At 50.2% G+C, this 11971-nt stretch overlaps 1 protein-coding gene across 1 annotated transcript; it reads left to right on the top strand.

The window, feature by feature from the left end:
- Positions 1-4201: 4201 nt before the first annotated feature.
- LOC142483393 (zona pellucida sperm-binding protein 3-like) lies at positions 4202-11232 on the top strand. The gene is made up of 8 exons (XM_075583470.1): positions 4202-4564; positions 6494-6612; positions 6925-7028; positions 7097-7274; positions 7357-7477; positions 7562-7653; positions 9824-9957; positions 10961-11232. The coding sequence occupies exons 1-8, from the start codon at positions 4211-4213 to the stop codon at positions 11230-11232; spliced, it is 1374 nt and encodes a 457-aa protein (XP_075439585.1). The 5' UTR covers positions 4202-4210.
- Positions 11233-11971: the final 739 nt, after the last annotated feature.

Genomic DNA, 11971 nt, shown 5'->3' with positions numbered 1-11971 from the left:
CCTCTCCCCCCCCTCCTCACCTCTCTCTCCCCCCTCTCCCTCTCTCTCTCCCCCCTCTCACCTCTCTCTCCCCCCTCCTCACCTCTCTCCCCCCCCTCTCTCACCTCTCCTCCCCCCCTCCTCACCTCCTCTCCCCCCTCCTCACCTCTCTCCCCCCCTCTCCCTCTCCCCCCCCCTCCTCTCTCCCCCCTCCTCTCCTCTCCCCCCTCACTCTCTCTCCCCCCCTCCTCACTCTCCCCCCCCTCCTCACCTCTCCCCTCACCTCTCTCTCCCCCTCCTCTCTCTCTCCCCCCTCCTCACCTCTCTCCCCCCCTCTCCTCACCTCTCTCCCCCCCCCTCCTCACCTCTCTCCCCCCCTCCTCACCTCTCTCCCCCCTCCTCACTCTCTCTCCCCCCCTCTCACCTCTCTCCCCCCTCTACCTCTCTCCCCCCTCCTCTCTACCCCTCTTCTCCCCCCTCCTCTCCCTCTCCTCTCTCCCCCCCTCTCCTCCCACTCCTCTCCCCCTCCTCCTCCTCTCTCTCCCCCCCTCCTCTCACCTCTCTCCCCCCTCACCTCTCGCCCTCCTCACCTCTCTCCCCCCTCCTCACCTCTCTCCCCCTCCTCCCTCTCTCCCCCCCTCCTCCTCTCTCCCCCCCTCCTCTTCTCCCCTCCCTCCCTCTCTTCTCCCCCCTCCTCTTCTCCCCCCCACCTCTCTCTCCCCCCCTCCTCTCTCCCCCCCCTCTCTACTCCCCCCCCCTCTCCTCTCCCCCCCCTCCTCTCTCTCCCCCCCACCTCTCTCACCCCCTCCCCCCCTCTCCCTCTCTCCCCCCTCCTCACTCCCCCCCTCACCTCTCTCACCCCCCCCTCCCCTCACCTCTCACCCCCCCCTCCTCACCTCTCTCCCCCCCCCTCCTCACCTCTCTCCCCCCCCTCCTCACCTCTCTCCCCCCCCTCCCACCCACCCCCCCACCTCCCCACACCCCCACCCACACCCCCCCCTCCTCACAACCTCTCCCCCCCCTCCACACCTCTCTCCCCCCCACCTCACCTCTCTCCCCCCCCTCCTCACCTCTCCCCCCCCCTCCCCTCACACCCCCTCCTCTCCTCCCCCACCCACCTCACCCCCTCCACCCCCCCCCCACCTCCTCTCCCCCCCCTCCTCACCACTCCCCCCCCTCCCACCCCCCCCCCCACCACCCCACCACCCCCCCCTCCACACACCTCCCCCCCCACCCCCTCCCCCCACCCACCTCACCCCCCCACCCACTCACCCCCCCCCTCCCACCTCTCCCCCCCACCCCTCCCACCCCTCTCCACCCCACTCCCCCCCCCCTCACCACCTCCCCCCCCTCCTCACCTCTCACCCCCCCCCTCCACACCACTCTCCTCCCCACCACCCCCCCCCCCTCACTCTCACCCCCCTCCCACCCACCACCCCCCTCACCTCTCACATCCCCCCCTCCTCACCTCTCACCCCCCTCCTCACCTCTCTCCCCCCCTCCTCACCTCACTCCCCCCACTCCTCCCCACCTCTCCCCCCTCCTCCTCCTCACCTCTCACCCCCCCCCTCCTCACCTCTCTCCCCCCCCTCCTCACCTCTCTCCCCCCCCCTCCTCACCTCTCTCCCCCCCTCCTCACCTCTCTCACCTCCTCCCTCTCCCCCCTCCTCCCTCCCTCCTCCCCCCTCCTCACCACTCTCCCCTCCCCCCCCACCTCCTCACCCTCTCCCCCCCTCCCCCCTCACTCTCTCTCCCCCCCCCCTCCTCACCTCTCTCCCCCCCCCCTCCTCACCTCTCTCCCCCCCCTCCTCACCTCTCCCCCCCCCTCCTCACCTCTCCCCCCCCTCCTCACCTCTCCCCCCCCCCTCCTCACCTCTCCCCCCCCCTCCTCACCTCTCCCCCCCCCTCACCTCACCTCTCCCCCCCCCCCTCACCTCTCCCCCCCTCACCTCTCCCCCCCCCCTCCTCACCTCTCCCCCCCCCCTCCTCACCTCTCCCCCCCCCCCTCCTCACCTCTCCCCCCCCCCCCTCCTCACCTCTCCCCCCCCCCCTCCTCACCTCTCCCCCCCCCCCTCCTCACCCTCTCCCCCCCCCCTCCTCACCTCTCCCCCCCCCCCTCCTCACCTCTCCCCCCCCCCCTCCTCACCTCTCCCCCCCCCCCCTCCTCACCTCTCCCCCCCCCCCTCCTCACCTCTCCCCCCCCCCTCCTCACCTCTCCCCCCCCCCCCTCCTCACCTCTCCCCCCCCCCCTCCTCACCTCTCCCCCCCCCCTCCTCACCTCTCCCCCCCCCCTCCTCACCTCTCCCCCCCCTCCTCACCTCTCCCCCCCCCTCCTCACCTCTCCCCCCCCCCCTCTCCTCACCTCTCCCCCCCCCTCCTCACCTCTCCCCCCCCCCCTCCTCACCTCTCCCCCCCCCCCCTCCTCACCTCTCCCCCCCCCCCCCTCTCCTCACCTCTCCCCCCCCCCCCCTCCTCACCTCTCCCCCCCCCCCCTCCTCACCTCTCCCCCCCCCCTCCTCACCTCTCCCCCCCCCCCTCCTCACCTCTCCCCCCCCCTCCTCACTCTTCCCCCCCCCCCCTCCTCACCTCTCCCCCCCCCCTCTCCTCACCTCTCCCCCCCCCTCCTCACCTCTCCGCCCCCCGTACTCACCTCTCTCCCCCCCTCCTCCACCTCTCTAACCCCCCTCCTCACCTCTCTAACCCCTCCCTCCTCACCTCTCTCCCCCCTCTCCTCTCACCTCTCACCTCTCTCCCCCTCTCCTCACCTCTCTCCCCTCCTCACCTCTCTCCCCTCCTCCTCACCTCTCTCCCCTCCTCCTCCCCGCTGCTGTAATGGCACTTGGAATCTTGGTGATATTTATGAAGCTTGATGAATCTTATGCATCTTCCCAACCCCTTTACCTGGCGACAGTAAGTCTGTGATGGGCAACCATTTGCCAAAGGCCCGGACTTCACATTAGAATGGGGGTACTTGGGCTAACCCTCCCAACCTTGACACCTCAGACACAATTAGCCCTTTCAACTCCGGACTTTTGCAGACATTGTTGCATCAAGCCAGCGGGATGCCTAAGGCCCGGGCCATAGAGGGGGGGAGCCGTGCTGCACCACGCTGACGCTGAGGCTCGCCTGCAGAAGCTGTGCCATTCCACGCACATACAGGCGAGCCAGCGTCCGCGATCGGAGGTGGGGGGAGACTGAGGGAGGCGGGGCAGTGACGTCGCTGGGCCAATCGCCCGCGACGCACTGATGTCAACGTCACGGCGCCGTGACGTTGATGCAGCCCCGCTCTCATTGGAGGTTTTCAGCCGACAGCGCGCTGAAAAACAGCTTGGCGCTCGGCTGAAAACTGCAAAGCCTGAGCACGCCTGCGGACGCTCGCGCGAGCCCCCTCTCAAGGCATCCTCATTGAGGATGCAGGGGCTCAGCGCTGAGCGTCCGCACGCCTCAGCACGGCCTGTCCTTGTATGGACTCGGCCTTAGATGTTTGGAGCTGCACATCCTCAGCTCATTTACAGTGTGTCACTACACGCATACTAAGTAGGGTGCTATAATAAATAAGTGTTTCCCTCTCTAAACATTTTCTAAAATAAGCATGCAGCATTATACACAAATATAGCGTATCCCTGAAAAACTTTCTGGCTCCTGAAAATGAACGTATGGCACTATATTAAAGTAAATATACTATTTCCTGAGAAATTAACATGCTGCATTATATGCCAATATGGAGTACCTCTATAGACTATTCTATATATTTGTGTCTGCATTATAAAGTAGTACTGAGTATACATCTCTTGATCTCTTCAGTTTTGTGATAATACCAAGTATATTTATTCTTATATCACTGCATTTTATGAAGATACTTTAATATATCAAACAATAAGAATGTTATTACCCCCCAGTCAATAGCTTTTAATACAATACCTTGAGTACCTATATACACCCCCCTCCCCCCAGGAAATGAACATACTTGATTACACAGTAATATGATATATCCCTTTCTGAATGAACACCCCAATTACAATGCTGTAAGTATGTTTGTTTATATTACCCCCACCTACCTGATGTGAGCATGTGAAGGGCAAGCAATTAGGGCAGTTAATTGTCAGAGGTGGAGTGATAATTATCTGCCCCAGGTAGGAATTGCCTGCAGATGGTGGGGGGAGGATATAAAAGCCCCCTCCTTACAACTTTCCCTTGTGCTGCTCCTGTTAGAAACACCAAGTGCAGGAAGATGAGGCTGCTGGTTATTTTCTGGCTGTTCATGGATCCTGCTGTAGTAGTGAATAGTCAGTATGTCCCTCCTGGGAGAAGTCAATGGATTCCTTGGCAGGGAAGTTATCCTCGGCCTGTGGTGGGATCTGCTCAGGGCTCATCCAGACAAGTGTCCCAAGAGCAACGTGTCAGTGTGCAGTGTGAGGAGCAGGAGATGGTGGTCAATGTGCAGAGGGACCTGTTTGGAACTGGGAAGCTGGTGAAGGCCACAGACATGACGCTAGGACCCCAGCTCTGCCCACCCAGCTCCCAGAGCACAGATACCATGCTGATCTTCCAGGCTGGGCTGCATGAGTGTGGGAACCGCTTACAGGTAAGGGGGGAGACTGGTGATCATAATCTGTATGATAAACAATGGAGGAAAGAACCCCAGTAGAGCACTCATACACTGTGTTGAGATGATGGTGTATATGTAAAACTGTACTTTATTAGTAACGTAGTAAAACAATGGGGATTAAACTCTGTATCACTTCGCTTAATTACCTAAGGGATATGATAGTCCCCAGGTAGGTAGTTATTGAAGTGTTGCTTGAGTACACTAGCCCCCAGCCACCTTAATTAGGGAAGCCTGGGGGAAAGCTAGATTGAGGGATTAGAAATACTATTCTTATATGGAATGCCAATTATATACTTGTAGTGCATTGGTGCAATAGTATTGAAATGACACTGCTAATGGTGGGTTGATTGCACGGCCTGTAGTTAGCAATAGTCACTTAATTCTTGATAAGATAATGCACCTATGTTGCCTAAGGGTTAAATGAACAGTGTAAATTACTGCCCCAAGGATACACAACAGCTATAGCTCTAGGTCATATTGTTAAGACCTCTAGCTCTAGCTGATATTGCACAGTGTAGTTATAATAATGTGTGCTGCACTTCTAAAACCTGTTGCTAACTGCAGTAGGTGATAGATTAAATAGAGCACCGTATAGACAAATGGTGGCAGTTGCTATATAATCTGCCCCAGACCTGAAGGGTGTGCTATTTAACCATATAAGATTGTGAACTGACTTAATCAGTAGATTGAAATAAACAATCTCTGATATAGAGCACCATGTGTATACTGATTGCAATACCTGGAAATCCCTGTATGGGTGTTACTGTGCAGAGTAGTTGGTGTATAAGTGTAAAAACAATTCAGCTCAGCAAGTGTAGAACATTAACAGTACCTTAACAGCCCTGATTAGAGCTACTCTGCTGTAACAGTGAATGGTAGTGAGCAACAGCACAGGTACGTATACTCTACAGCTGCTGTATCTATCGTTGCTCACTACCGTTCACTGTTACAGCAGAGTAGCTCTAATCAGGGCTGTTAAGGTACTGTTCATGTTCTACACTTGCTGAGCTGTATTGCTGAGGATTATATATTTTAGTTATAATTTTTTTCTTACTGGACCCTCTGTAAACCAGTCTCTTAGAGCCCAAAACCTTGTTTTTAGCATTGATGGCCACAAGAGTGTCTGTGTTGCCAACTACTGGAACTATATTCTGGTATAGAAAATGTAGACCAAAAAACAATACTGCATTCACCATGTTTTTACCCCCTTGTTCAACTCCTGAGTATATTTGCTGTACTGTGGTCTACTCTAGCATTATGGTGAGACTGGCCTGGAGTTAGCTGGCAGATATGGAGCTGTATTAGGGGTAGAAATGCAGGACTATTTAAACGCCATGATCTCTGGTTCTTAAATTGAAGGACTAGATGAAGATTCTCTGATCTGGATTCAGGTTGACCATAGTGATCTAGTGTTTCTTAAATGCACCTTCAGGGAGTCCTAGTCATGCTTTTGGGATAACAAATGATTTGTTCATTTAGTGTATTGTCAGGTGTGGAGTGGCTTTATTTATATTTTTTTTATTTGGATTACATAAATGATAAATCATTATCCCAAGAACCTGTCAGATATAGTGAAAGACCAGAGGGTTTTTCTGTATGATCAGGAGCAGCATAACTACATAGCAAACAGCACAGCCCTTCTCCCTCACCCACTCCCCCCTTTTTACTAATTGATGTTTGAAAGGACTATATAGAGAACTTTCAGGTTTACATTCCAACATCTGATAGGGACTCTGAAAATGGGATTTGCCGGAGAATAACTTCACTGACCACTGCGCATGTGTCCTGCATAAGTCCGTACTAAAAGTTGTCTATGCTACATAAGATGAACTTTTGGGAATGCAACTTCTTGGTTCACTGGTGATATTGCCTGTTTAGGACTTGTTGTCATTGTCCTCCCTGCAGATGACTCCAGACTGGCTTGTATACAACACAAATCTGACTTATAGCCCAACCCCTTCAAGGAACTCTCCCATCATCAGGACCAACCCAGCTGTGGTTCTCATCCAGTGCTATTACCCCAGGTGAGTATTTGATAAACAAAGTAACAGTTGGATCAGAATTTACGTTTAATAACTGCCATGTAATAGATTAGTATCAAGGTGATTGCCCTTAACACACATTGGAGCTATGAAATTTTTTTTGGGGGTGAGATTAATCTACTGTAAGATCTAAATGATTATGTACTGTCAAATACAGTATCTGGAGATAAAGCACTCCAATCTGTTTCTATCAGAAGTCTCAGACTTTGATGTACTGTAGTCCTGCTGATTAAAAATAAATGAAGCCCCAAGCTGGTTTACATGGCTGGTGATTCTTTGGTTTTATCTCTGCAGATATGGCAATGTGAGCAGCAAGCCAATCAAACCAACATGGGTTCCCTTTAGTTCTACAGTGTCTGTGGAAGAAAAGCTGTCCTTCTCTTTGTACCTAATGACTGGTAAGTGCATGACCTTTTTGTAAGGGTAGGGGTCTGAGTTTTCCTTAACCCTTTCTTTCACTGTGTAGATGACTGGAGTTCTCGCAGAACCTCCACTGTGTTCCAGCTGGGTGACATCTTCCACATAGAAGCTTCTGTTGACACTGGGAACCATGTGCCTATGACCATCTACGTTGACAGCTGTGTGGCCACATTATCTCCTGATGTAAACGCCAACCCCCGTTATGAGATTATTGCACTGAATGGGTATGGCATTATTTGCAGCATTCCTAATCTGACTAGTATTTATCCCATGACTTTCAAGAATGGCCATCTCTTTAATCCACAGGTGCCTGCTGAATGGGAAACTTGAGGATTCCTCCTCTGCTTTTATATCCCCGAGGCCTCAACCAGACAAGCTTCAGTTCATGATCGATGCCTTCAGGTTTACTGGGATAGATGCCTCCATGGTGAGAATTCTCCGTGCCCTTCAATATAGGCAGCACCTTCTGGGGGATACTGCTGACATGTAAACGCTATGTGCTTCTTCCTAGATCTACATCACATGTCATCTGAGAGCAGCTGCAGCCACTCAGGCACCAAACTCTCTTAACAAGGCTTGTTCCTTCAGTAAAAGCAGCAACATGTGAGTATTTGAGACCAAGTCACAAACTGCCTGGCTATCTAAATATTATGGTGCATTGGAAGAGCAGCACACAAGGATTGTTCCGACTAGAACCATGCAGTCGTAATCCTGTTGGGCCATCAGACACCTAACAACTTTTGTAGATTTGCTGTCCCTGTCATGTTCCTGCAGCTCTGAAGGTAAGAGACTCGTCTCTGGCCTGTCAAATCCCCTGGATGGTGTAGATGCCTGAATGTGTCTACATTGTGAGGGGGAATACTATAGGACCTTATTCTGTCATCCAGAGATGTTGGACAGGACATTTAACACTGTCCAGGCCACTTCATGACTGAATATGGTTATATGGTATTCCACTTCATGATAGACCCATATTTGGCATCTACGTCATCCAGGGGGTTGGAGACCAGAGACTACGTGTTCCCTTCAGAGCTGCTGGGGGACTGAAGCCGTGTTCATGGCTCCTACATGAGGTTAGTATTTGCCTGTCAAAGGATTAATGTTGCAGGGTTCCCATTCAGAAGCATGAACACCCACAGCGTTAATCCTCCATGATCTTCTTACATCTGTATCTTATCTGTATAGCACTGTCCATATACATGGCACTTAACAGCAGTAATACACGACAATGACCGGAATAAGTACTTCGTATATAAAAGTAACATTGGTAAATGACGTCCCTGACCTTAAGAGCTTATCTTGGTGGTAAAAAAAGAAACTTGGTGACCAGTAGGAGGGTACAGTATATAATATAAAATTACTATCTTTCTTAATAATGTATAATTTAAAGCAAAGGTGATTTTACATATTAAGGGACCTACATACCAAGACATTATAATGTTGGTGCTAACGCATGTACATGAAGATCACTATGGGACTTCCTACATTGCTCATTGCATCATGCTGAATTCCGGAGGCAGTTTAAATGAAGTAAATATAAATTGGTATAATATTTATGATGGCCATTGTTCTTTCCCAGGCTCACTGTGGCTAATGAGTTGAAACAGGCAGCTAAACTCATCCCTTATCGGCACAGTCATTCCTTTAAGCTTCTGTAGACTTTTTTTTTTTTTTTTGTTGGGTTTTAATTCAATATAAAAAAACAAACAAAAGGGGGGAAATCTTGAAGGTAGCTGAATTATAGAAGGTGAAAAGACAAAACTTTTCTGGGGAAATCGGTGGTGTGACTACACACTGGGTGCTGGTTTGAAAAGGAAGTGTGCTTGCCTATGAAAGCAGGGAAGGGACAGGGACTGCACCAAGTAGCAAGGGGAGGAGATGCAGTCCAACTCATTGGAGAAAAGGGGGGGCTGCCAGCGCAACAGGCTTAGGGAGTTGCATGGTAAAAACTAAGGCTATGGGAACTGCAGCCAGGAAAAGAACCCATACAGGGAATAGAGCGGCCATACTACTGAAAATGTTACCGTGCTGTGCAGTATATCCTGCAGCACATTGTTGGTTGATTATTGTAGCAACTTAGACTTTAATTTATGGTAAAAACCTCCAACAGGGGAGAGCTGAGACTAGTTTCCCAGATGCTGTGGTGGGGGCTGGCCATTGCAAGTTGGGCCTAATTTCTGCATCTAGCTGCCATGCCTCTGGTTGCCACTGCGAGGCCTTGGCTTTCCCCAGCTGCTGCCTGCCTCTTCCCACACTGGGCCGGTGTCAGAAGCTGGATGTGCCCAGAAGTCCAGCGTCTGTTGTGGGAAGATGCAGGAAGTGGTGGTGTCACCTGGAGGAAACTATATCAGGGGTATGTAGTGGTGTCTATGTGGGGGGAATTCTGTGTGGACACAGAGGGGGGGGGGTTAATGAGTGATATGAGAGGTGGTAGATGAGACTGAATGAGGGGGAAGAAAAATACCTGTGTGAAACTGAGGGACCGGTTGACATTAATTCTGGGAAATCTGTTGGCGGCCCTGCTCCCCAACCGGAACTAAGAGGGTTCTGGTTAAATATATTGCTGGAAACCAATGGGATGTGCAAGACTCTACTGTAATTAGTATGTACTTTAAAAAAAACAGGACTTTCAGTCTGCCATGATGGAAGTGCAATATAATTGGCGCATTCATTTGACACGATTCCATTCATAACGCTTGATCGTCGGTACACCTGCCTAGAAGTGAAAACTGTGGTTCAGTGCCAATTGCTTGTACTGTATATCTCTACACAGTTGGTCCCCTGTGGAAGGTCCCAGTAACACATGTAGCTGTTGTGAAACGGGAACCTGTGCAGCAACCGCAGGACAGAGCAGAAGAAATAACCCTCCACAGAATAGAAGACCTTGGAGAAGAGAAGCGGCACTCGGTGAGTGACCTTGTATTCTGCTTCAGACTTTACCTTCCGGCTATGGATAAGATGGAGGGACATGCTGTGATATCAGGGCAGAAGATTATGGTGGTACGAATGGGATGACTTATCCACTGTTTCAAATGGGCACATGATCTGTGTGCTTCTTTAGTGGCCAACTACCAGTCATTGGTTGTAATGTGTAAATTTAGCCAGTGGTTATTTTAAATGCAAGCGCACTCATGGGTTCAATCTCTCTTGAGGTAGCAGAATAGTGTTAATCAAACTGCAGATTATGCTGGTGTTACCCAGTTAACACAGAAAATATTGCTTGACTTGCCATTGTTCCCCATTATTGTGACATTGTGTTAATGGGTGCAATGTCTTCTACGATGTTTTAAAAAGGCCATATTAAATAAGCAGTTCTATTCCACAAGACACAGAGGGTTGTCTTTTAGCACTAGGAGTCTTATGAAATAATACTGCCTGGTAAATATGGGCTAGAGTCTTAAAGATATAAAGATGGCCAACTTTTGTTGGGTGGTACATTACTTGACATGATACTAATCTCTGTTCTATGCTGTTGCTAGCTCTATTCACCCAGATAACCTATCCTATTAAAATGCAGAATGAGAACCTCCACAAACCGGAACAATGATGCTTCCTAAATGTGTATCTAATACCCAAATATCCAAGGATGCTTTAGGTAGCCCGCTCCCAAGTTTGTGTTTTTTGGCAAGCCTGGTTTCTTGCTAAAGTTAATATTTGAGAAGTTCTCCTGGGTGGGATGGTCCTTTGTTTGGAATTATAGCTTCATTCCACATTACTTTTTGGTTCATAGATGTGTTCAGCGCTTTCAGAACATCTCTGGTAACGGAAATACCCATATATTTAAATACTGGGAAATAAAACTTACTGAATCTTTTGACACTGTCATATTCACTTGATATAATATCCATTGGTTCTGCCATTCTCTTAACTGGACTAACCACTTTTTTTTTTTTTTTTTTTTTTTTTTCAGGCCCAGACTCTGAGCAAGCATTTGCCACTCTGGGCCCCCTGCTTGTCGTCGGCCCCCCTGACTACAAGGCATCTGCAACAAGGCAGGAGTCCAAGCAGATGGCTGCGATTTGGATGTTGGTGGCGGTGGGTGTTTTGTGTCTTGTTGTAATGTCTGCTTGCATTATTGTGACCGTATCCCATATCTCTAAGAGGAGAGTTTGTGCAGAAATAAAGCGTTTCAAAGTATTGGTTTGTCTGGTAATTATGTTTTCCAACTCTTCTTCTCAATGAATCTCCCTGATTTTTGTTCCTAAACATACTTTTTCTATGGTCCATTAATCTCCTCGTTATCCCAGTAAGTCAGTGGATGTGTGAGATTTACTCCTGAATCTCTGCCCTTTCCTGTCACTCTACAATAAAATCTCACATGTTCTCCCAACTTGACAGTTGAAAAAAAATTCTTTGACCTTTCTGTCTCCCAACTTCACTCTACAATAAAGTATGTTACAGACTAAATTCCCAAGTTTCTAAATGTGGGGAGCAGACAACTCAAGGGGGCCCCTTTTGAAACCATTTGTACAGGAGGAACAAGGCGAGGAGGATTTTTGAAGGTAATCACTATTTCCCACTCCACAGATGCCATTATCAGTCAATACATGTTGCTTTTTGAGTGGGTAAAAAGCCATACAAATCCAATTAGTTGCACCAGGTCACCTATTTATAAACGTGCTTTCAATTTTGAGCATACTTCTTAACTTCAAATGATGCAGGGGGTTGATGTATGATCTTGAGCTGTTGGCTACACCTTGTATTAAGATCTTCATTGGAAATATCTAGGAAATTAAATCCCTGTAGTCTACAGTAATTTAAACAGAAATAAAGGACTTCAGCCCACATGTGCTTGGTCATGATGTGGCTAGAAGGGGTTTAGGAAAGCCTTACAAAGGGCTACCACTCTGACACAGGGCAACAGCAGGTTAGAACAGGAGACGGGACATGGTTTTCAACTTCACCAATGCTTCGGCAGTTA

This window comes from Ascaphus truei, unplaced genomic scaffold (assembly GCF_040206685.1).
Source record: "Ascaphus truei isolate aAscTru1 unplaced genomic scaffold, aAscTru1.hap1 HAP1_SCAFFOLD_325, whole genome shotgun sequence".
Lineage (NCBI taxonomy): Eukaryota > Metazoa > Chordata > Amphibia > Anura > Ascaphidae > Ascaphus > Ascaphus truei.
The sequence above is the reverse complement of the archived record's forward strand: the minus strand, read 5'-3'. Positions and strand labels throughout refer to the sequence as shown.